The following is a 26,230-nucleotide window of genomic DNA, read 5'->3' as shown; positions in this document are numbered from 1 at the left end:
AATATCTATTTCTACCTCGGTTGTGGGGGGGGGGGAGGATAGGAAGTATGAAGCTGAACTGAAGTGAGATAAGGGTGCAGCGTAGAGGGATTTATACCATGATAAGTTCAAGATATTTTCTCATAAAACTCTTAATCATAGAGATAAAGTATAAAATTTGGTTAAAACATCTATATACAAATTTTAGAATTCTTAAAAATATAAGCAACTCTGATGCTCTATATAGTTTTTAATAAACATTTCACAAAAAAGTGGTGTATATCAAAGTTGTGTAGAATTTTATAGTCTACAATTTCTGATAACAATATTTTTTTGTAAAATGAACCTATAAAAAGGTATGATTGAAAAACTAAAAAACCAACCAAATTTCTTTGGTTTTAAGGGTGGTACGGGGGAAGCACAAGGGGTGGGAGGTCGAAAACTTGGATTCTTAACCACCAGATATTCTTTCATGACATGCAAAAAAAATTGGAACTACTTCTCGTTTTGCAGGAAATGGTCCATTTTCAGTCTCAAATATTTCCTGGACTAGTATAGGTATTTTGTAAACAAACCTCATTACTATCTTGCGATCAAAAATGAGTTGCTGTCGTGTGGAATTTTTGTTTACATGGCAAATCGTCTTAAGACCATGAAATTGTACTTAACCTGAACTTCCAAAGGCGACTCGACATCAACTCATTTTTGATCGCCCGTTATGAAAAGTGCGTTCGTTTATGCGTTCTCATCACTCTTTTTAGCGCATTTTTTTAAGAATGAAAAAAAATGTGCTATTGTTTACGTTATGTCCGTCTGCCCGTCCGGACATACTTCTGCCGTTTCGAACTACTTCTAGGGGAATGGTCCTAGAGTCCTTTGCAGTAGGTAGCCTATATACTTTGAAGGTGTGCCAGACAGCCATCAAATTTCGCTGTCTAAAAGCCCCCCCCCCCCCCAAACCCTACGAATTATTTCCTGAGATGCTGTTTTTGAAAGTAAAACGTGCATAACTTTTACATACGACAACCAATTGGTCATACGCATCCCTTTAGCGGTGCCAAGTTAAACTTTTAAAAATGGGGGGGGGGGGGGGGGATTAACACATGTTGTACCCTTCATGGTATTCTAATGAAAGGTCTCAGCGAAATAAATTGGTTTGTACAAACTATAACGGGGTGGAGGGGGGAGTAGAACTAGTTCTATCCTTTATGGTACTCTAATGAAAGGGGTCTCAACGAAAGAAATTAATTTCTACCAACCATAGCCCTCCTCGTCGACCTCTTATCGTGATCGGGTATATTCCCTTATACCTCAAGAACGGATTGTGGTAAGAGGGTACTCACAAAGGTCGATTGAGACGTCTGCAAGAAATATATATTCATTCGGTGATGTCAAAACAAAAGCTATTTCGGTTTAAAAAAATATGCGCTTTGCACAATTCATACTTGTTTAGTATCTAAAGCGTGCGTTTATTGATACACCAAAAAAGGTGCTGACATGTATACCGACGTACCGTATCATATTTTTATTACAAAAGAGTAATGGCTAGTTCTTATGCATCTGAAATTTGCAATTTCTTTCCGGATCCGTAGCTTTTTCCGTTTAAAATATTTCGAGCACGTGATAACGTCTATTGCGCTCCGTTTGCACTCTCCATGAGTTTTTCGAGTTAAATCTTTACTCTATTTTGCAATAAAAAACGATACGGCGGGCGTCTATCCTTTTTCTGGTGCACCGATAAACGAAAACATTATACTGTTTTCCACTGTATAGGTATATATTTACAAAGTATCTACAGAATCTGAAAGGAATAATATCTTTGTGCGTAGATTGTAATGTGTGTGAGAAAACATGTGCAGTTCTACCATAATACAATAAAAAGCTGGCGCATGCAGGGCGAGTTGTAGGTGACGTCACGCGGAGATTTTCAATGAAATATAATCATATTGTGGTGCTTCTTTATGGAATTACAAATACAAAAACATTTTGTTACCAACGACCTTCAAGTCGATTATGACAAGGAAACCGCCCTTCTTTCAGATACACAAAATGCACTGCGTCTTTTAAGGGACGAAGTGACTGAACCACAGACCATCAAACTGTCGACTGAATAACTGGAAAACAAAACACTGTTCTGTGGTGGTATCACGTGACATGATTTTGACGTCATCACAGAACCAGTAATATGTTCTGACTGAGTAATATGTTCTGTGGACGTCATTCAATACATAACCTATACTTTAGCATTGTTTAAATACTTTATTTAAACCCTACAAAATATCATTATATGTATACATATATGCAAAATACAAATCCTACCATTTCTTTGTGAAATTGTGACTATTTGTGGTAAACAAAAACGTAACTGTAACGCATACAGACATGGACGGAAATGGTATCATACCTCTTATTAAAATCGAACCAAAACAGGAAGAAGAAATCCATTACGATCTTCAAGCAAAAAACATTCTAGTAAGCAACGAAGCCTTGGTTACAATAAAGGACGAAATGACGATTACTACACAGTGCTCCAAACCGTTCGATAATGAAAAAGTCCAACAACAAACTGATTGTGGATGGAATATTAAAACTCAAATTTCCAACAATTTTGATTGTGACTTCAGTCAACACACAACAAATAGTAAGTTGCAAGCCAATCATGTTCCAGAAGTCTTTAACTGTGCTCATTGTGATGAAGAAACAAAGAATAAAGAAGTGATTCAGCAGCACATTTTAACACACAAAGGTAATGTGCTACAATGTGCCAATTGTGATTATGAGAGGACTGACAAACACCTCTTTAAACGACACCTTATAAAAGATACTGATTGTAAAGAATTTAAATGTGCTAATTGTGAATACACGGCAAATAATGTACACCACTTTAAAAAACACCTTTTGAAACATACAAATTCTAAAGACTATAAATGTGCTAATTGTGATTATGAGACATATAACAAATCCTGCCTTAAACTACACCTTTTAAAACACAAAGTTTCTAAAGATTTGAAATGTGCTAATTGTGATTACGAGACAAATGACAAACAATATTTTAAACGACACCTTTTAAAACATACCGATTGTAAAGAATTTAAGTGTGCCAATTGTGATTACGAGACAAATGACAAACATTACTTTAAACGACACCTTTTAAAACATACCAATTCTAAAGAATTTAAATGTACTAATTGTGATTACGAGACACATAACAAATCCTGTTTTAAACTACACCTATTAAAACATAACGTGTGTAAAGAATTTAATTGTGCTAATTGTGGTTATGGAACAAATACTAAACAACAGCTTAAACAACACCTTTTAAAACATACTGATTCTAAAGAATTTAAATGTACTAATTGTGATTACGAGACAAATGACAAACGCTATTTTAAACAACATCTTTTAAAACATACCGATTCTAAAGCTTTTAAATGTGCCATTTGTGGTTACGAGACAAATCACAAACCCTGCTTTAAACTACATCTCTTAAAACATACGAATTGTAAAGAATTTAAATGTGCTAATTGTGATTACCAGACAAATAACAAACGCTGCTTTAAACTACATCTTTTAAAACATACCGATTCTAAGGAATTTAAATGTGCTAATTGTTATTACGAGACAAATGACAAGTACTGCTTTAAACGACACCTTTTAAAACATGCTGATTCTAAAGATTTTAAATGTGTTAATTGTGATTATGGAACAAATAATAAACAACTTCTTAAAGCACACCTTTTAAAACATACCAATTTTAATGAATTTAAATGTGTTAATTGTGATTACGAGACACATAACAAACAGTACCTCGAACGACACCTTTTAACACATACAGATTCTAAAAAATTTAAGTGTGTTTATTGTGCTACCGAGACAAATGACAAATATTACTTTAAACGACACCTTTTAAATCATACCAATTCTAATAATTTTAAGTGTGCTACGTGTGATTACAAGACAAATAACAAATACCACTTTAAACAACATCTTTTAACACATACCGATTCTAAAGAATTTAAGTGCGCTAAGTGTGATTATGAGACACATCACAAATTCTGTCTTACACTACACTGTTTAAAACATACCTAAAGTGTCTAAAGATTTTAAATGTGCTAATTGTGATTACCGAAGGAGTCCTAAACAACGACTCCTGTTAAGGCACACAAGCGGTTTTTAAAAGGAACAAATTCTCGTTAAGTTAAATATGCTGTAGTGTGTGGTGGCTTCATGAGAAGTCATTTTCTTATAGCGTTTTCGATTGGCAAAACTCGTACTGCACGAGTGTTGCACGAGAAACTGAAGAAATCCATATCAAAATTGCTCTCAATGGAACATAAATATTCGTAGATATTTGTTGTCATTTGTCCATAACCTCATTTTAGATTTAGGTAATCGACAAATCTCTATTCTAAAAAATGGCAAACAATTTCAGTATTATTTATGATAAACGATGAGGAATATAAATTTGAAATTCCTGTAAAGGGCCAATTTTTGGCGTTCAGTTTAATGAGTAAGTGCAACTTTTTGTAAAATAGAAGTTACGGCTAGTTCATCATCTTCGCTATCGCTAGATGACGACAAAAAACTCTCCCAACGCAAGAAACAAATTCAAATTGTCGCACGTTTGTTTTGAAAATTTGTTAACTAGCAGCTCCACAAGCTCTCGGACCTCGTGCGTCGAAATTTGCACTGAGTGCGTAATTGTTGCATCACATTTGCCAATGGAACACAGAAAATTTCCCTAAAATTACCAATAGAACGTAAAAATTGCACTCGTGCAGCACGAGTTTTGCCAATCGAAAACGCTTTTAGTTTTGGAAACTCATGTCGAATTAAAGTAGCTTCTTATATAAGAAATAAGGCATTTTTTCATTTATAAATATTGACTTGACCTCAACGCGGGAATTACGTGTTTAACTTTTATTGTTCGAAATGGCGTCATTTTTTGGTGTAATGTTCCTTAAATTTTTGTTTAGATAACATTTATTTGAAGTATAGTATGCTTTGTTATTTGTAAATCAACCCTTTTTCGCCTTGACGGGATGGTCACGGGGGTGATAAATAACCGTAACCACATTAGACACCTAATGCTGGAACTGTACTCGACTCGCTATAGGCCGGCAATTCCCGAAGTCAAGGCCCATTGTTACCCGTCTGAGGGGTCACACCCTGCTAACACAAAACTCTTCTGTTTACAATCTTTGCGCGATATGAATTGCGTTCACTAATTTCCACATGTTCCGTAGTTTTAAACGTTGAATTTGTGCTCCAAGTCTGTGCATTTTATCACAAAGGATTTACGCGAAATTAGCGTAGAACCCGGGGTTAAGTATACTACAACCATTGTTTAAAGAGTATTTAAACAATGCTACAACTATATTACATTATTTAGTGGTAGAGCCCGACTATCCCAATGACGTTACGAACACATGCGCATAGGCATACCTTGTCTTATTGTACCATGAAAGTACGTCATAAAGTCACTAAATATAGAAAGTACCGCAATCCATTGGGCTCGTGTGTTAGAGAGAGAACGCATGATTTTTGCCCAAAAATGGCGGAAGTTACCAGATTCTAGTAACTTTAATGTTAGGGATTGTTCCACCTGTTTGGAGATATCTGTGTAATATTTTTATAAAACATGAGAGTACTATGAAGTTAGGTTATAAAAAATTACAGCTATTCAGATTTTATTTGTCAATTTTTTTAAGCTGGCAGCAAATTTGCCCAAAAATGGCGGATGATTGCGGTACTTTCTAAATTTAAAGATAAATTGATTCTATTTATATCTATTTGCAGTGGTCGAAGTGGCAAATATTTTTTACCGGTATGGCTGAACTGATAAAATCTTAGTATTGTATGTATGCGTATATATTATCATGAAAAAACTTTATCCGTTATGCCTATGTGGATAAATTTATTACCGGTATGTTTCACAAAAACCAAAAATCTATCGGTATGCCATACCGCCGCATACCGCCTCACTTCGACCACTGTCTATTTGTCAACAGTTCTTTCATTTAAGTGCATCTTCTGGTTACAGCCGGTGGATGTAGTGTTTTTAACTCGGTTTTTAAGTGTTTTAGACTTATATGCACACAAGATCTTGAACAGTACCACTAAAACGATTTGTACTCTCTTTAATGGAATACTTTGAATGATAATGGGGTTCCTTTATTACCCCTACAAACAGTAGGAGAGGTAAGAACAATAATATCAAGTTTATCATTTCAATGTTTAAACTATAACTTGTAGTGCTCGAGTCTTAAGTAAAGAGTTAAGTTAAGTATCAACATTTCAGCAGTAAGTTCCATAGATACCTATCAACCATTTTATGAAGGGCGACAAATAGTCAATTTTTATATGAAATAAGGCTTCCAACCATAGCTGAACTCGTGCAAAAACTAAACGATGAATGTTCAAATTTTCCGTGAGTGTGCAGCGCTATAATACATTTCAGGTTAAACCTTAAAAGGAATGAATTTTTCCTTCAAACAATTGGAGAACAGATCCATTTTAAAGGACATGAATACGCCAGCTGCTAAAGAAGCAGAAGATTTGTACGCCATTTAAATAGAAACAGATTGGAATGTATTTTTTACTGACAAAATATGGGAAGCATGTGGTAATAATAATAATAATATGGCTTTATTTAATAACTGCAAATATGGCAAATGAGACAGTTACCATTAAAAAAAAGCAATTAAAGAGAATTGTAAAAAATTGATTTAAAAAAAAATTAGTGTAAAGAAAAAAAATACAAATAAATGCTTAATGTGAACTACTGCAGTTTTAAACCTTAAGGTGGGATTCAGATCAATGTCTGCTTTTCAATCCGACCTCAATATATATCTACAAACAAAACAAAGTCGCAAGTAAATGTTCTTCTGAGCGTTGTAAAAAGTAATATCTATCTGAATATGTTCCATCTAGTAGTGACAAGCTAATTTACCTTCTAAATGTACATTGTTCATTAAACAACAATACTTTATATTTACAATTAAAAAACTTCTAACTACTACTAGGTACTACTAGCCCTAATAGTGGTTCGCTATATTTTACAAGAATAGCATTGTTTTACTTGTATTTATTGTAAATTCATAGCAATTAATGTAGGCACATTGATGGTGCTACATTTGCTAATTTTGAAATCAGAAAGCAGTGAGTAACCAGTATCTGGTACCAACCAAATTATGTCTCACGTGCTCGTCGAAGGTGAGGCTTTCCCATTATGGATACATTTAACGCATCCCCACCAGGTTAATGACCTATGGAATAACAAGGAGTTTATGATTGCAGGCATAATAGTAGGCGAGTTTCCGAAATTTTGACAGAGACGCTTACAAATTATCCTTGAACATTTAGCTAAAGTTGTTTACATAACTTCCTTTGCAGTGATACACGCCACTGGACAGAAGACGACGGACGAATGCTTTCGTGACTTGGCAAATAGGCAATTGTTAGAAGAGGAAAGAGAGACGTTTAATGTGAAATTAATACCTGTCGCATTAATACATAAAATAAAGACGAAAAATAGATTCACATGTTCCACTGTACCTACAGTGAACCTACTAACAGCAGTTTAATAAGAAATATATAATATACATATTTACTGGGTTTGTGCATTTCCCCTGCATTTCTATCCTCCCATATTTTCTTTCTACTGGTGATTAAAAGGTAAGCTTGTTGATGTAGGAATCATTGTTTGTTACGAAGCTTGTATTACCTATTTAACTCGAACCATAGTACCGCCCACGCCAGTAAAGGTCCAGAAAGAGAACCATAATAATACTTATGTTATGCGCATTGTATAGTCAAAATCACCTAAGACAATTTTGAACTAGATTTGAACATTGTTTACCTCGCGCATGCGCAAGTAATAACTTGATTAGATAATAGACCAAAGTAATGTGGCATTGATCAAGTCAGTAAAAAAAACATATAGTATGTCTACCTATAACAAACATGTACAGAATTTACAAATAAATTAACGGATACAGGTACGTAAGTTATAGATATATAAACCAAAAGTGAAAGACAGTACAAAATTTAGTGGAATGTAGATCAAAGAAATGTTTTTTAAGTATAACTTGTATTTATTTATGCATGTTTTGTGCTTTGGAAGAATTAGAGTTTTTTTGGTGTAGTTGAAAATTTTGAAGAACTAAGGATGGGGTGTATTTTTATGTGTAAAGGTACCCAGATACCAAAAAGTTGATTTTATTTCAGAAAAGATGTATCATATCCACATGCAAAACAATTTTCTGTTGAAACAAATTTATAAGAAACTAAACAAGCTGGATGAAATAAAGGATCAGAAGCCGGATGAAATAAAGGTACCTACCGAATCTGTCGCTGAACACCTCCCATTTCGTACAGTCGACGACTTGATGCAGTACGAGGCAAATTTAACTTCTAAAGCTAGAGAAGATTTGGTAATTAATGAGGATCGACGATTGTGCCATTCCAATCGAGATTGATTTCCAGGTAAATTATATTAATAAACATCAAGGATCACACCCATCGTGCGCTGCGTGCGATATATAGTGACGACATGGGTAAATCTTGTTCGTGGCTTGGCCAAAGAGGCAATTTCAAGATAAAAGACACGCAGATTATGAATATAATTAAATGTAACCAGTCATGAATGTTATGTACTTGTTTTACATTGTTTTTTGCAGATGCCATGATCCGGGAGTACAGTTCACTCACACTGGCTGAATTTGAGTGCGTTGTGAGGGAGTGGTTTAGGTTAGCCGCATCCAGATTAAAAATAAGAAAAAAAGAATAGTATTTCTTTATTGTACTTTCAACTGAAGTTGAATGTATTAACATTTACAAAACCTATTGTTTGCGTGTCAGGTGGAACTATGAAGCCCCTTTTGTAATGTTTTATGAATAAAAATTGTATTTTATACAACTTTTTATAGCTATTTGTGTATTAAGAGCGCAAAATGATATATTGTCGATTGAAAGAGACAGTTGACGCGCGACGAAGGAGCGCGGCAATCTCTTGAAATCGACAATCAATTTGCGCTCGAATTACACACAAGGTTTTTTCTACAATCGAGCAGTTCACATATTTCCAAAAATTTAAATTTTTCACTCAAATCATTTTAATCTTATGCCCAAATGAAAGATGTCATTTACTCGTTGTCATTGGATACTCTAAGTAATGCATATTTGATTTATAGTTAATAATTGAGAGAGCGAGCGTTTTTTCTATTTTGTCGCTTAAAGTGACATTCCTCGAAAAAGATGACGTTTGCGTTGTCAAATACGAGCGCAAATGCCTACTTTGGATATCGATTGTAGAAAAAGTAAGTTTCATGCACCCCCCACCTACTGTTGCATTTTGTTGCCGTAGTTGATTTTTTTAATGTATTCCAAGCAATGTCGGGGTTTTTGTCCCGAAGAAGGTTTCCCTGCATCGCCTTTTGCGTCCAAAATAAATTTTATTTGTTCTTGCCTTATCTTACGCACAAAAAGTTGTAATCGTTGTTGTCATTGTAGTTGTAAGGCTATCAACGGCAATTTCGCAGGTGGGTTTATAACATCTAATAACTTAAGATCCGCTTGTCTCGAATTGTGCTGTTATTTAAGTTATGCGTATTCATTGTTTTGGTTTATATTTATAAATCAATTTCCATGTTCATGATCACTTCCAACAAGTTTCACGATGTAAACACAAATTTGAGGTTAGAATTCATGCATGTCGTCAAACCATAGAATACAGGCTGTGGTCAAACAAGCGAAGTATTTCAAATTGAATAACAAACGCATGCGCCAGTTTTTAGGAACGTCGACTTTAAATCATATATATTAAATTTACATGAATTCTCCGCCAAGTTCCGGGTTTTATAAACGCGGCTGCGTATAGCCATTGGGTACGTTCAACGGGCTTAGCTGCTGACCGCAAAATTTTATTGAACGCATTGCTAACTACCGCTGTTAGCAATTGCTTACTTTAGCTGACCGCAATGCTCAGCATCAATTTTTAATTCTAACTTCTGCTGTCAGCGTAAAAAAGGCGGGATACCATGGCAATTTAAAAGTTTTGTTGACAGTACATTTGCTTTAACCATTGAACTATATACTCTGTAACCTATAATTCCGTACCAACCTTTAAATTGACATGCCTTGAACAACGAAAGTGTTTTATATGTGTGCTTTCTGAATATTGTGGTACAACATGGGGAATTTTCAGTAATATTTGATTTAAATTACTATGTTATTGTGCGTTCTCATAATTAATGTATTTATATAAGGTTATGGTTATTAGCGCTATCAAGAAATTAAGTAAATAATATTTGATCCATCACGTACACATATAAGTATAATAAGGTTATGTTGAATTTTGAATTAAAAATGTCAAATTTAGAAGCGTTCAACACACTACATTTGCTGACCGCAAAATTAAATCAGCTGCTAACTTTTGCTATGTTCGTTGAACGTACCCATTGTATTGGTATAGCCTCAGAGACATGTACCACTCCATGTCTCTGTATAGCCTATATGAAAACTAAACGAACTATTACGACTACGGCTTTTATAAACTGGCCTTTAGTCTTACGTCCCGACACTAAAGGTGTCTACCCACTACATCAACGTATCACGGCATGACCGTAATAGGAAAACATATTGTTTTTAATGAAAAGTATGAGAATGAGTTGAAAAAGTTGTTAGCGAGAAAAAGGATAGCGTTAGCAACAATTAGTTGCGTCACAATTGACTATGCCCATTAGACCGTTTTCTCACCGACTGACTAGTATACTCACTAGTCCGTGTAGTGTTACTTTCCATGCCTGATACGGTCATGATCACAGATACCTTTAAAAGAACCGATTACACAACGTAGGAGTTCATTCGTGCCGTCCATATCGAGTCCACTGCCACCGAGATTCAAAAGTACCGCGAAACGTCCGTCGTTTTTATATGAAAGTTACATAGATGGCTCTGCTCATAGTTTTTCCCCAGTGTTGCCAACCGTAGGTATAGGGTGAATCAACATTTTCAGTGTCTGCCGGGGAACGTAAAGTCACTAGATATAGAAAGTACCGCAATCATCCGCCATTTTTGGGCAAATTTGCTGCCAACTTAAAAAAATTGACAAATAAAATTTGAATAGCTGTAATTTTTTATAACCTAACTTCTTAGAACTGTCATGTTTTATAAAAATATATACAGATATCTCCAAACAGGTGGAACAATCCCTAACATTAAAGTTACTAGAATCTGGTAACTTTCGCCATTTTTGGGCAAAAATCATGCGTTCTCTCTCTAACACACGAGCCCAATGGATTGCGGTACTTTCTATATTTAGTGACTTTAGGGGAACGAACACTATTGTACAACAGTGTACAAGAAAAGGGGTCGATCCTATTCTTCAAATTACTTAATTTTGCAACCTCTACATTTCCCGAGCTACACGTTGGGCGCCAATTATAACGGCACTAATAATTCTGATTTTATTTCCTCCTGGAAAAATTGGTCAAAAACCATTTCTTGATATTGAGCTAGCCGCCCAAACAAATTTACAAGAAAGTAACATTTTTTTAGTACGAGTGGGCATTCCCATTTAGGTTTCGTAACTATGCGTTACCAAAATATTCTATCAGATCTATCAAACAAATTATATCCTGGAGGTTAGGTCCCTTACAGGGTGTAGAATTGGTTTACGCACCATAATCATTTCAATGGTAATTCTTGAACCAAAGTTGTAAATAGATTTTGTGTAGATTGTAAAATTCTGCGTCTAGTCATGTGCCCAATTGCAATTTTTTGTTGCGGGAAATTGGAGAAAATAAGTAAAATATAAAGAATTAGTGCGTAAACCGTTTCTACGTCCTGTATGTATAATGTATGAGTGAAACCAAGAATTTGGTGGCAACAGGCGGTGTTTGAACACTTAAAAGAAACAAAGATCACGCAAAGGAAGGACTGAGCAACAAACAAAGACATACGGGACAAAAGTAGTCAGCTTAGGGCCGCGACAGCCTCCAAACAGCGTTCTTTCACTCAATATGAAAAAAAGATACGGTCTACTGATACTATTTAAAATGTCACCCTGTATATAACACGACCCTACATACAACAGATGAATTCACTTCCACTTGTTGAAATGTTGACACGAATACAGGGATTCTCCTGTAATTAAAAGAGAACTTCCTTGTATATTGCGCTTGTAAACTAAGTTAAGTTACAGTAATTAGTCTTTCAACATTTTGGGGTGCGAAAATAACGAGATAAATTATGCCCGTGCGCTAATTAAATATTTATTTATCTAAATGAGACACTTCCTACGGTTCCTGTATTTAAACTACCCCTGCTCGTGAAACATCCTGTAACTTCAACTACGGAAACAACCGACCGTTAAGCGAGCGATCGCCGACAAAAAAAATGGCGTGCTGTATTATGAATGTAGATATTTAAAGCGAATTGCAATTCGTCTAGCGTGATTGATTTTAAAAGTGATATTTGTGCGAATTTTCAATTAAAAGACTCCAAATTACGGGTAAGTTTTTTTTTGTATACTTGCGCACTTCGGCTCCCCATTTTATTTCGATTTCAATTTATGTAAAGTTGTGGGGGAAGGTTAAATGGCGTCTTATTTTGCTACCTACGCTATTTATGTGCTGTATTTTTAGATAGTTTCTCATATCTGCAATGAGTTGCGAGATATTTCTAAATTTTTTTTTATCTCGAAGGCGTAGTGGCTTGATTTGTATTTTGTACCATTTGGGAGCGTATGGTGAGGGCTGAGGGTTTGTTTATTTTGAAATACCACCCCCCACCTATCTGCATTATTACCCTTTTAATAAATTGGAACGGTCGACAAGCTACCTACTTATCGCACTTTGTGGCGAGTTATCGTTGATTATCACTGGTCCAAATTCTCAGATAAGTATGCTTAAACAAGGTAAATGGCGTAAACAAGCTTTTTTAAGTTGCATCAGTTGAAAACTTGTGCATAACCAATGGTTTAAAAAACGTGCTTCGTTCGGTAGGATCATGTGGGGGGGGTCACATACAATATGTATTGACAAGATAAGATGGAGAGCACGATGTCTGCGAGCATATTTTCGCATCTGTACCGCAAATATGCCGCACAGTCGCCGCGATTGTTATTGTACAAAAACCGTGATGTTGCAGTCAGAAAGAAATTAAGTGGTAATCGCTAATATGCAGACGGCCTTTTACTCGTACTTTGCAAATATGCGACCTTGATATCAGTGCATGCCGAACACTGTTGCCAGGCTCGATGGAAAGTAATTTTGATTACCGCGTCGAATACCTTTACAATTCGGTCTTGCACAAAAATAGGTAATGGCATTTTACATACGTAAGTTGGGCATCAATCTGTGCTGTCTCATTAAGTAATTCGATAGATTGTCCACAGTTGCGGCGACCGACGTCGACGGTACAAATTCATTACAGGTGCGGCCGAAACTAAACAAATTTACCTAATTTTGCAAGGCAGCACACCTGGGAAGAGTTCACTAGTACATTAAATATTTATTGTGCATTTATTTTTCAATCGGTCACCTGTCTGTAGGACGCTCTCATTCTAAAATCAATCAATAAAGTTACGGCCTTGGACAAGTTCATGTGAAAACATCACGTTTTCAATCCCTTTCTACGGAGCGAAGTAAAGAAGTTGGTAGTTTTCATTTTGTGTTTTATACCTACCCCAGATCTACAATGTTGGATATTCGCAAATTTCCCTTTCACCTTAATTGTCTATTTAGGTACAATGTGGCAGGGAAGAAGCGTGCATGTGTACTTATGTGGAATGTAATGTAATAAACGATAAATAATTGTTTGTTATCATTATTTTTTGCTTTTGCCGTTTCTCTGATGTTTACGAAAATTAGACAGAGTTGGACGCAAGGGCCACGGAATCGTGCGTGGAGTTTTCTTTTTCTGGAACGATTCCGATATATTGGGAAAAAAACAATCCCAAAAATGTACGGGCGAAAAGGTAACCAATGTAGCGAAAACGTGCAGGTAGATACTTCCAGAAATCACCGGTCTGAGCGTAAGTTCACGGAAATCTCTAGCTTTTTCCTGGGAATTTAACTGATTTCGCGGAATTCACTGCTATGCGGATTTTTTAATTTCTGGAAAATCATTTGATATTTTCTCGCTCGTATCGTATCATCTGTACTGTACATACGTACAAATGTACATACAATTTAAACCCGCATTGTGGTGTTGCAAGTTAAACGCTGTGGTTTAGGTAAGTAATGTATTTGCAGATATTCCGAAGCGTGTCCTAACTACAGTGGCGACAACAGGGTATCTCGTTTTTGATTGGTCGTTGGTTCCCGTCGCCATATTGGAGCTAAATTCCAAACTGGCCAATAGAAAGCCTCCAAAACGACGGGGTGCACGCCGTGCTATATTTATTATTTATACTGTTTTGACAGTGTCACCTGTGATTGTCACGGCTTCACGTTACTAGTTTACACTTCTTGTATTTGCTTTATTTTACGTTTTCCGTCTCCAGTTTTATATAAACTCGATTTTTAAAAACTTATATAGCCGAGCATATAGCTTGGATATACGATATTGTAAGGTATGTAATTCGCTTGAAGTGTTTTTAGAAATGTAAAACTGTGCCTAACCTTACGACTGGTAATTGTTGTAAAAAAAGTTTTCAGAAGCCTAATGACTGAGTTTAGATAGAGAAGCAGCTTATCCGAAATTTAGCAGCGAATTCAATTATGGTTATGGATAACGTAATTGTAATCATAAATACGCTTGAATTGGTTTAATAGACACTTAGGACAAGCACTGTGTAAACGTGTGCGTATTACGTAAACGTTACTTTGTCACGGATACGTATACGTATGCTGTGAGTTAAGGTTGCTTTAGTTAGGACTGTGTTTTTCTAAGGTAGCGTATCTGACGTTTAGAATATTCGGTTACTCTGATGTCAACATTTTTAAGAATCGAAAATGGGTAAATTTAAAGGTAAGTAATTTAAAGTGGGTTAGGTGTAGGATAATTAAATATTTAGATTTGTTTAAAAAAACGCAGACGCTGCTTGGAAAAAGTTATGTTTAGCTGGAGTAATAACAACTGAAGACTATTGGAAAATATGTAAAAAACGAACATTGCACTATAGCAGAATTTGCTCCTACAGTCGAAAAAAATTTGATTTATCAAAATATTCAGATGACGATGCAAAAAATTTGTTTCGATTTACACATTTTCAAATTTATACACTGGTAAATTTACTGCGGATCCCACAAAATTTCACTGTTCATAGAAGTCGATGTACTGGTAAGTGTTCCTAGTTAGGTTCAGCATTTGTATGGTACTTGATCACACAAACCAACTTATTTCCAGGAATAGAAGGCTTATGTATATTACTTCGCCGCTTAAGCTATCCAAATAGATTATGTGATCTTGTGAACATCTTTCATAGAGATCCGTCTACAATTTCACGAATTTTCAATTACATGGTAAAATTTGTTTATTTTAGAAACAAACACCGTGTTCAGTCCTTAAATCAATGCTGGATACTTAATAGATTGGAAGAATTTGCGCAGGTGAGATTGTCATTAATACCAAACTCACTAAATGTTTGTAATTAATTCTAGTGTTGCGTAGCAGCTGGGTCAATGTATCCAAACATTATTGGATTTATTGATGGCACTGCGAGAGCCATATGCAGGCCAAAATACAAACAGAGAGATTTCTATAGTGGCTACAAAAAGCAACATATGCTGAAGTACCAAAGCATTGTATTTCCCAATGGGTTAATTGGTAGGCTTGATGGCCCATTTATTGGAAGAAGACATGATGCAGCTATTCTTAATTTAAGTGATATAAGGCTAGAAATGGCAAATGTATTCTCTACACCTACCACAAACTATGCCTTGTACGGTGACCCTGGTTATTCCAATTCCCAGTACATTAAAGTTGGCTATAAAAATCATCACAGTCTCACTGAAAGGCAGAAATTATTCAACAAAACTATGTCTGCTTTACGTGTGAGTGTTGAATATGGTTTTGGGAAAATTGTGCAGTTATTTGCCTTTGTGGACTTCAAAAAAAATCAGAAAGTTTATTTACAACACTTAAAATTTCAATATTATGTAGCAGCGTTTTTAGTAAATTGTTATATTTGCATGAGTGGATGTCAAATCTCAGATTATTTTGCTTGTTTACCACCTAGTATCCAAGAATATTTACAATAAACAATGTTGTATCTGTAAAACAATTTATTTTTTGGCCAATAACATTAACAATTCATGCATCTGTTGCTGTTGGACATCACGTCGTTTATTTTCTTCTTCTGTAATTCTGATCTTCTCTTTCTCAACTTCTAGTTTTTCTCGTTCCAATGTTGCTTTTTGTTGCTGCAGGTCATACTCGATTTCCATTTTTCGCTCTTCAAGTTTCAATTTTTTCACTTCAATGTCATAATCCTGTTCTTGTTTTCGTTTGATAAGCTCATCCTCAGGAAGCAGCGCACTACGCTTTTTTCTTACTGTTATGGGTCCTGGTGCTGTATCTTCTACAGCATGTTAATGGAATGTATACAATTTTATTCTTGCCATACTAGTTACTTGCTTACCGGTCTGATTTAAGAGTTCATCTCGTTCCATGTCTGCAGTGTGTTTTTCCACATTTGCTGCTGTGGCCCGAGGTCTTGCTGTTTTAAGTTGGGGTGTGGAAACTACATTAGAATTGTCTGTTTCATCTTCATCTGCACTACGGGAATCAGCATTTGTGGTTCGGGTTATAGGCACATTGCTTGCATCAATATAAGCAACGACTACCTCTAACAAATTCCCTAATTCCGTATGTTCTTTTTCTGTACCAGTTCTACGAAATGTAATGATTATAAAAAAATAACAGTATTGGCTAAAGTACTTATATTGCAGCTGCTCTTGTTGATATTTGTCCACCAATTTGTTGGCTCTCTCTTTCAATGTGCGCAACAAAAATTCCACATTAAACGTCTCCTTCATGTCGGCAAGAATCAGATCCCACTGATTTTTGCCTAGTTGGTATGGATTGTGTTCTACACACAATCGCATTAGATGGATATCCATTTGAAGTGAAAAAAACGTCCTCGATTTGCGGGCTTGAGAACCCTAAATTAAGGAAACCTTTATTGGTCATTTTAACTCAATGGTATGCGCACTTACCGTTTTTGCACAGCTACTGTTCTGTTGCAGAAACATGATTTCAGTGATGTAAACACAAACGTAACCTCACTTTTTCAAATACACCGACTCTCATAACCCAACCGTAAAGCTATGTTGCGTACGTCGGTTTATTCTCAAGGCTACACGTATCCGCATGATAATACGTAAAATGGGAGGAGCCTAACGTAATGCGATAAGGATAAGTCATACGGACACGGATACACAGCTCTGTCCTAAGTGTCTAATGTTCAACATTGAGGATTGCTGAAGCACAAGGAATATTGATCTGTTGTACTCCGTGGACTAAATCTTTGTCTTCCATTTAAGGGACTAAAGTAATACTTTTAATCCCGGAAGGAGAAACACGCGACAAGGGTCAACAGTGACAGAAGATACTAAAATGTCAAACACAATTTAATGATTAATGGTTACATTTTGGATATTGCACCATATTTTATTCTTATTATACCGTTTTCCATATATTTTTTTGAATTTTGGGACGCAGTGGTTTTCCCATAGGTTGTTCTGCAAAGCTTTAAACGATCGTGTCTGCGCTGTTAGTTTTGAACGAGAATCTTTACTTAAATGAAACTGACATTTATTATTCTACGGTCACAATTTGACGTGACAAGGTACAGTGCCACTAAAGTCACTAGATATAGAAAGTACCGCAATCATCCGCCATTTTTGGGCAAATTTGCTGCCAACTTAAAAAAATTGACAAATAAAATTTGAATAGCTGTAATTTTTTATAACCTAACTTCATAGTACTGTCATGTTTTATAAAAATATATACAGATATTTCCAAACAGGTGGAACAATCCCTAACATTAATCTAGAATCTGGTAACTTCCGCCATTTTTGGCCAAAAATCATGCGTTCTCTCTCTAACACACGAGCGCAATGGATTGCGGTACTTTCTATATTTAGTAACTTTAAGTGCCACCATGCTCAGAAAAGCCCCGGAAAATATGCGAACTAATTTTGAAATAATTCAGGCTGACCAATAGGAAATCTGCAAATCGACGCGATACATTCCGCACCACAATTATTAATTATTCCGTTTTGACAGTTGACGCTTCACGTTATTTTAGTTTACACTGTGCTTCTTGTATTTGCTTTATTTTACGGACACGCCCTGTCAGGGACTTTCTGAGCGTGGTGCCACTGTATATTGATCCTACAATCAATTTTTTAGCTCCAATATGGCGTAGTATGATAAGTTATCGCCACTGTCCTTATAGTCACTGTAGCCCCAACAAGCCACAAACTACAATTTTAATTAGGTTTCTAATTTTGTTGTAAACACTCGGGGTAAGGTGGAGATTGGAAATTATGCACGATATTAATATTAAGTTCACTTAATTTGTTCTAAATGTGAGGTTATGATACTTAATGTTCCGGTTTCTAAGATTCTGCGCAATATTTCTGAAGTACAAAATTAAATTTCTTGTTAATTAGTATCTTCACGTATGAATATGCTTTCAGTGGTCAAATACAGATCCAAAAAGTTGGCAACGAACATTACCAGCAACGAACCCGAACCCCTCTAAAAAGTTAGTATCAAATGATGATATGAAAAAATATCGTGGACACAGGCCGTTGAAACACCTGCTTGAGATTATCCGATTTGCTCTGCGATATTGGATAAAATTTGCATCGATCGATCAATAAATCAATTATTAATTTTTTCCTTAGGACGACCATTTTCATAGGGAAGCCTTTTCCACTTGCGACCAAAAAATTAGTGTGGGAGCCATTGAAACTCCGTTTCGGATTGCTCATTTCGTATGTTGGGAAATGTTTAGGACCTTTGGAAATTCAGTAGGCGCTCGGTAATTCGACATCCAAGTTACTGGAATTGTCAGATTAGTGGATTGTATGGATATGAAGCATTTTTAATATCTTACATGTACAATGTGGGAAATAAATTCTATCAAAGATTCTTACAGTAAAAGAGCACTAAAGTAGGTACAACAAGTTAAAAAAGTAATCGTAAACGATTTACAAAAAGCGCATTTCCACATGATTATTGATCTCCCTGTACTTCAATTTCAGTTTATGAGAAGAATTTCATTTCATTGCTTTTCTAAATAAGAAAATTGAAACTGCGCATGCACAAAACCAAATTTTGAAACTGGCTTTTGATTTTCCTTTATTCCAAGTGCCTATGTATCAAATTTCGTTTAAATTCGTCCATAAATAAAAAAGTTGGCACTGCGCATACGCAAAACCAAATTTTGAAACTGGAGTTAGATTTTCATTTATTCCAAGTGCCTACGTATCAAATTTAACTCAAATACTTTTATAAATAAAAAAGTTTGCAATTCGGTTTATAAACGGTCGAGATACGAAAAGGGCACTGTGAATTTTGAATCGATTCGACTCGACTTTTGGCATTGCGTATTATATGACCAGCTATGCCCATATTGAATTTCATACAATTCAGTTCATAACTAACGGAGATGTCAAAGCGATCGGACATTTCTAAACAAAGTTATCGTTCACACGGACAGATAGAGGGACAGACAGACAAAGGAACAGACGGACAGACCAACAGAGAGACGACAGACAGCAATACAAAATTATAAACGATCTCGAGGATCGTTAATAAACGGCAAAAATGTAAAATTATGGAACATGTAAAAAACGGTTTGTTGGTTTTTTTTCAATAACTTTTTTAGCTATAAACGCAAAAAAAATTCCTTCCTTGGTGCAAGCCTCGACGCCATAACGAACCAAATAGCGAAAAAAGTAGAACAATAGCTTAAAGAAATTAGGCAAAAAAATTTTTGGTGAATTTTTCAAAAATAGAAATCAGTAAGAAGGGATTTTTTGAAACTTTAAAACGTTCGGCATTTTGGAGCGTTTTTTAATTAACCGCAAATCACAATTTTACAAATTGGAAAAAATGAAGTAATAGAAATTAGTAGAAAGGAAATTTGTAGGGACTTTGGAATTTTTTTTAAGTAGACATTTTACGTCAAACTTGTAAAAAATGTTGAAAATGCGTAGAAAATCTGAAAATGTTTTAAGAGATTACAAAAAGGTTGCTACAACTTTTTTTTGAAATTTTGGAGATATTTGTGTAGAACATTTTGTATAAATGTTGCAAAACTGATAAATTTTTGCAAGTTTTTAGAAACGTGTAGAAAATTAAAAAAAAAGTAAACCGATATTCTGAAATGTTCAGAAAAATTAAGAAATATCTCAGAAGTGATGTGAGGGAAATATTTTGGAAACGCTCCCAAACTACGCAAATTTTGTACGAAACTATATAAATATTTTTATACGGTGTTTCAATGGCTTGTGTCCACGTTATTTTTTTTTTTATATCATCGGATGTTGCTAACTTTTGAAGGGGGGCTCGTTTTCGTTATATTCATACCGGTGATGACGTCACTTTTCTGGAAATGTTCGCTGCCAACTGTTGTCAGATGGTACCTTGTTTTTCAACGCAATTGACCAAGACGGAAAGAGCACACAAGTTAGTTGTTGTGCATCAAGGCAACGCATTTTACAGTTTCCGCGACGAAATTAATGAAGATTTTGCTCTACCAAAATAAGAGCGTTCATTAACGCACATGCAAGTCTCTCCGTGTGTGGCGGGCTTTTCGCGGTGTATTTCTTTTTATCCGAGGCGCCTTATGTCAAAATTTCGGGTAAATATCTCCAAAGGTAAGGACGCCTGGACGCATATGTCGTGTGTTCTGTTTCCGCTTGTTACGAATGTGGACCGTCCAACATTGTAATAAAATTGCTATACAAACGCCACGGGGGAATAGGATTTCGTATAGAGCGGAAGGGGTTCACGTGAGAATATATTTTTTTAATCAGACTATAGCATTCAGTTGAGGCTCACTTTCTGTCAATGTTAGGATATGTTTATGTTGGAGCTGTGATTAACGATAAGAGCGACGATATAAGTGAAGCCAAGAAAATGGTGTCATTATGCAGGTGTTTATATTGGAGCGACGTTGTTGAGAGACGTTTGGCAGCCGAGCAACGATAAGAGATATACGCTAATTGTGATGCTTATTTTCTTTGCTTTTATCAGGTGATGTCATGGATATCGACAGCTTAATTAGTGAACTATTTCTTAGATCCTTCGTGTGGGACCAAAAATTGTTTGAAAAGATGATGAAATTCTCCAAACATGTACTTTTGGACATTTTATAGGGTGTGGAGAGAGTTTGCGCTTTTTAGAGGAATTTTTCGAAAGATATTCTCCTTATGTGATCATTTTAAAAGAGACAATAATGCCAAACCTTCGCCAATCGATTTCTGCGAGTTCAAGGATCATTGAATATGAGCCGGATTAAAAGTTGTGTTAAAGAAATATTTTTAATTGATTTATTTGATAAATGAAACATGACCAACCAAGCAGAGATCGTCCCCATTGTCGAAGTTCTACTGTAACCTGCACATCATAGAATTGAATTTTACGCTGCCCTCCTCATTTATCCCGCAGGTTCAACATAATCGTACCATAAGTTCCATCGACAAACGTTAACTGTCAGATGACAACTGTCAAATAACAGATAAATGACAATTCACGGATGTTAAGTGTCACTTTTTTTCTCATTAACCAAGACTGATTTTGCAAACAAAAATCCCAAAAATTGTACTGGAAAATGTCATGTTCAAACCCACGCCAGAATTTATCACGAGGCTCGCGCACATGTTAATGTGGGTCGGGTCGCATAGAAACATTCGTGGCCGCATTTAATAGATAAGAACGTTTAAGCTGAAAACGAGAAAAATTTCGTAAGCCAGGTCCGATATCTTAACGAGGCTAATTAATTAAGGTAGCCTGATAAGATGTAAATCGATCTTGAGGTAAAAAGCGAATATATAACTTACAGAGTGGGCGCCTAATATTATTTGGGGATTTTTCGCCGCCCAATAATAGAAAACCGCGTAACGCGGTGATGTTTATAAATTGCATTAGGAAAATAGAAATCGCATCATCGTTCCGATTAAAATTAGGCTGCAGTTAAAAATATTCAAAAACGTGTGTTTGCAAGCTGGACAAAATTGGAGAGGTCAGCAACTTTTGTTCGAACAAAGAAGTTTGAGTGAAGATCGCCTATGCTGTGAGGCCGTGTTTAATTACATAATTGAGCGATGTTCGAGGCTAAGGAGACATTATCGAACACCAGATTAGATAGAAGTAGATGGAATTTTACCACTTGACTTTGTTTTTTTAAGCTCCATTGATAAGCGATAACATTGTAGGTAATTCAAGTGTTTAAGGAAAGTCGTTTTTGGGTTAGTAAACAACGTTCTTTGCTAAGAGAGTTTGCGAACCGAGTGTCGGTAGCTTGTACTCTCTATCCACCCCAGCCGAGAGGAAGAGGACTGGTTCTTAAGTCAGACCATCATTTTCAGGAGGATAAAGTCAGCAGTTCGAAATGTCCGAAGTGCTTTCAAAAAGTAATATGGGCGTCATGTGCTTTTTTGGGTCCATTGGGAAATTAAAAAAATTGTCCATTTCTTAGAGAAAAGTTTTACTTTCATTATAATGATTGTGGAATAATTTGCAGTTTTCACAATAAGTATACGGGGTCGGGTAAAAAAGTTATCGGATCTAACCGCATTTTCTTTAAGGGAAAATTTTAATCTAAAAACAGCATATTAAATTCTATTCTCAAAAATATAACGTACCAGGGACGATATTTAAAACAGATGGGTTCAAATAATAAAAAATAAATAGCAATTTCAAATGACGATTTTTGAATAGTCTACCGTTTTCAAAATAAGTATACGTGGTCAGGTAAAGCTATCGAACCTAACGTCATTTTTTTATTGGGACATCCTGTATATATTTTTAATCTAAAAAGATACATATATTAAATTCTCTTTACAAAAATATAACACAAAAAATTTAAAATTGATTCAAAAAGATTTTCAAAAAATTCAAAAATCAGTATAAAGAAACTTTTGTAATACCTAAACATTTCTCTTTTAACCAAGAAAATATAGGGTCATTCTGGAATAGAAATTTTTTAATTTTCTTCCGTACGTCTTAAGCGAGCGAAAATTTTCAAATTTTGATTTTACCATTTTGATCCAAAAAGAGAACACCCTATATATTTTTACAAGACTCTGGCATTTTTCAAACATTTACTTGTCAGCTAGTGCTAATTGACACTTTTATTTACATGTTAATTCGTCCATTAGAAATAATTCACAAATCTTATACGTTTATCTGTGACATGTATTTGTCAGCTGTCTTCAGCTAAAGATTGGCAATTGACATATGTCCCAAATAGATAACCCGCATATACGAAAGCGTGAAAAGGTCATATAGAAAAATTCCCTCATATCTGCTGATCTATCGGAGCTAATTGACACGTTTCTCTGTAAATTAGAACTAGTTATATTATCCGGCACAAGGCGCTATAACATATGAACATGACAATTAGAGCTAATTAGTTCTACACGGAGTGTTTAAAGAGGTAACTCTCAAATGGAAAATGGATTAAGTATAGAAAATTGACTCATACATCTGCCGATTAGGGATTAATTAATTGACAAATTTGTCTGTGGATTAACACAAATATTGATTATCATTGAGATAAATGATTTGACAGTTATTGTAACTAGCAGATAAGTGTGTCGTTTAGTGTTCATTGACAGTGTGAATCAGTTTTAATTAACGGATAGATTGCACAAAAATACATGTTTCAATCGTCTGAAGTCTCAGCGAAAGTTTCTTCGAAAAATCTTTTCCAGATAAAGAGACAACTTGGACATTCGATTTCAATACGGCAAAGTCATCTCGGCCATTTCAATACCGTGCGTATTTAATTATAGGTCGTTGGAATAAGATTGTATGTACGCTCTAATAAAGAAATGATTTACGGTAAACGATCCATTGCCAAGTGTACATAAATCAATTTTCTTTACTAATTAAATGGTAATTGTGTTCAGTTATAATGGGGTCATCCCGCCTTCATTTTTTATTTCTGATCCACAAAGTACATTAAAAATAAAAAGACCCGTGTGTCCTCAATTTTTATTTACGAGTAAAATAAACCCAAAATAAATTATTGAAATGCTGTGTTTTTAGTCCGAATTTGAAACGCTTCAGACTAAATACGTCACAAACCTACAACCAATCACGTAGAAGTGAGCTGGCAACCTTACGCGAGGGTCTGACGTTTGTCACATTTGACGTTTTGAGAGGGATGTTTAACTGCATCTAGCACGAAAGTGACAAGTGCCTGTGACAGATGACGCAAGTTATAAATGCCATTCTCCTGCAATATTGCCAAGTCGTTATGTCATCTGAATGGTTCTAGGAGCTGATTGGTCGGGCTTATTACGTCACAGAGCCCGCCACAATCATATCGTTTTGAATAAACCTTTAAAACCGCACATGTTCATTATTTTTTTGCTAATCAGCCTCTATTTTTAAATAAACTTTGACTGTCCAAAAAAATGTTTTATGGTTTCAGCTACACGCTTATTAAATTAGAACTGCGGAATTCAACTATACTGTAAACCCCCATTATGTATTGCGAGCCTCACGCTCAGAAAATAAAACTCATCTGAAGTTTGCCATTTTTAATGTTTATGTTGTATTTTTTGTTTTTTAAACCGTTCCTTTAAAAAAAACTGTTTTTTTGCCACCACACCTCTAGCTTACAAATGTCTCTACCCTTGACAAGCCTTGATGCTGAATCTTTACAAGGTTTCAACTGACAGCTCTCATGCTTCTTTTTGCGTATTTACGTAAACTAAATTGTCTCATACTTGATCATTAACTAAGTTTTTATGTATACAGTACGGAACAAAATATTGCTGTGCGCAATGGCGTGCGGTCACTACACGCAACAGTTTTGTGTTTACCTGTCGAGCTAGCTCAAATCAAATTAAAATTGTATAATCTCTCCAGGTAAACATCCGGCATCTGCTATAAAAAAATTCTACTACTGGCTTAAAACTTCTCAATTTGAGAGACTCGGTGGATCAACTTGCAAAAATTCCGAAGGATTTATTACACTTTTGATTAACACCTGAAATAAATCTTGGGCACAGATAGAAAAATCTAACGTGAAAACTAGTCGGGTCGCACAAGGGATTCGAATAAACACAATTAATTGATTGACGATGACAAAAATGTATTCCAAAACACATGAAACGATTAACATTAAATCCCTGAAAGAAAGAGAAGCTTACAGAGCTTGTTTAGACATATTACCACGCACGCAGGTGGTCGACAATTAATCTACAAATTTTCTACAGTTTTTTTCTCTAATAATCCAAATAATAATATATTTATTTGCCCAACATTATGACCAGTTATAGATCAAATAATCTGTTCGTAAATGGTTTGCGAGATTGAGGCTATCAAATTCAAAAACACTCGCTGACAGCTTGAAGAAACTTCACTATTTCTTTGATTAAACTAAACTCAATGTCCTATGTTTGTATATGAATATATGAACTTTTAGTCTTCAACTAAGCCAAACCATTAGCTCCTTCCGTGTGTACCTACATCATATTTAGGAACACCCTATATATATATAAAATCAAAGCTTATGTCATTGAAAGTATACAGGGTGGTGACTTGCGTAACGCATCATAGGGATTTCAATGTAACCGCCAACCGCCTATACCTGCTTCTTTTGATATAACGACAACTTCTGAAAATTATTATTTGAACAGAAAATTTGACAATCACATCGTTATTTGAACGACACATTAAACAGGGAAAAATATTTCGTTGGCGAGTTGTCGCATTGGCGAGTTGTCCCGTTGGCGAGTCAGTCGGTGGCGAGTCGCCCTTGGCGAGTTGACGCATACCGAAAAGATCTGCCTATGTGCGTGGTGCATCCTCGATATCCAGCACGGTACATACAGTGTGTCCCAGGTAGAACGCATCAAATAGGGAAACGGCAAGGTATTTTTTCGCGAAGGAGCTACGAGTTTTTTTTTCAGTAGGGACACTCGGCTCGCATGCGGAAACACTTTTGATCCGGCTCATATTCAATAGCACTGATTCTTGAACTCGTAGAAATCGATTGGCGAAGGTTTGACATCGCTCTCTTCGTTCTCAAGTTATACAAGGACAAAAT

The 26,230-nt window shown here is 35.5% G+C and overlaps 3 protein-coding genes and 1 long non-coding RNA gene across 6 annotated transcripts in view; 3 read left to right on the top strand and 1 right to left on the bottom strand.

Annotated features, from left to right (window-relative positions):
- Nucleotides 1-6,715: 6,715 nt before the first annotated feature.
- LOC116179819 lies at nt 6,716-8,485 on the top strand. 2 transcript variants are annotated; one of them, XR_004147048.1, is made up of 3 exons: nt 6,716-7,656; nt 8,209-8,414; nt 8,467-8,485. It is a non-coding gene; the product is annotated as an uncharacterized LOC116179819 (long non-coding RNA). The 2 variants fall into 2 exon arrangements; XR_004147047.1 differs by having other exon boundaries at nt 6,716-7,979.
- A 3,869-nt stretch (nt 8,486-12,354) lies between these two features.
- The window catches only part of LOC116178078 (protein Gawky), a 52,974-nt gene continuing 39,098 nt past the window's right edge, over nt 12,355-26,230 (top strand). Inside the window, exon 1 of the mRNA XM_031497376.1 lies at nt 12,355-12,493. The gene's annotated coding sequence lies outside the window, so the exon portion shown is untranslated. The remainder of the gene's footprint in view (nt 12,494-26,230) is intronic.
- On the top strand, nt 12,513-16,187 carry LOC116179537. The gene is made up of 5 exons (XM_031499332.1): nt 12,513-13,321; nt 13,368-14,955; nt 15,022-15,267; nt 15,334-15,536; nt 15,588-16,187. Exons 2-5 carry the CDS (start codon nt 14,940-14,942, stop codon nt 16,185-16,187), a joined length of 1,065 nt encoding a protein of 354 aa, XP_031355192.1. The 5' UTR covers nt 12,513-13,321; nt 13,368-14,939.
- On the bottom strand, nt 15,998-17,406 carry LOC116178079. 2 transcript variants are annotated; one of them, XM_031497384.1, is made up of 4 exons: nt 17,145-17,406; nt 16,867-17,090; nt 16,568-16,818; nt 15,998-16,507 (listed from the first exon to the last, which is right to left on the bottom strand). In XM_031497384.1, the coding sequence occupies exons 1-4, from the start codon at nt 17,178-17,180 to the stop codon at nt 16,212-16,214; spliced, it is 807 nt and encodes a 268-aa protein (XP_031353244.1). In that variant the 5' UTR covers nt 17,181-17,406; the 3' UTR covers nt 15,998-16,211. The 2 variants fall into 2 exon arrangements, with proteins under 2 accessions (XP_031353244.1, XP_031353243.1); XM_031497383.1 differs by having other exon boundaries at nt 16,568-17,090.

The sequence above is a fragment of the Photinus pyralis genome, unplaced genomic scaffold (assembly GCF_008802855.1).
Source record: "Photinus pyralis isolate 1611_PpyrPB1 unplaced genomic scaffold, Ppyr1.3 Ppyr1.4_LG8, whole genome shotgun sequence".
In the NCBI taxonomy this organism is placed as follows: domain Eukaryota; kingdom Metazoa; phylum Arthropoda; class Insecta; order Coleoptera; family Lampyridae; genus Photinus; species Photinus pyralis.
This window is presented reverse-complemented; position numbering and strand designations above follow the sequence as displayed.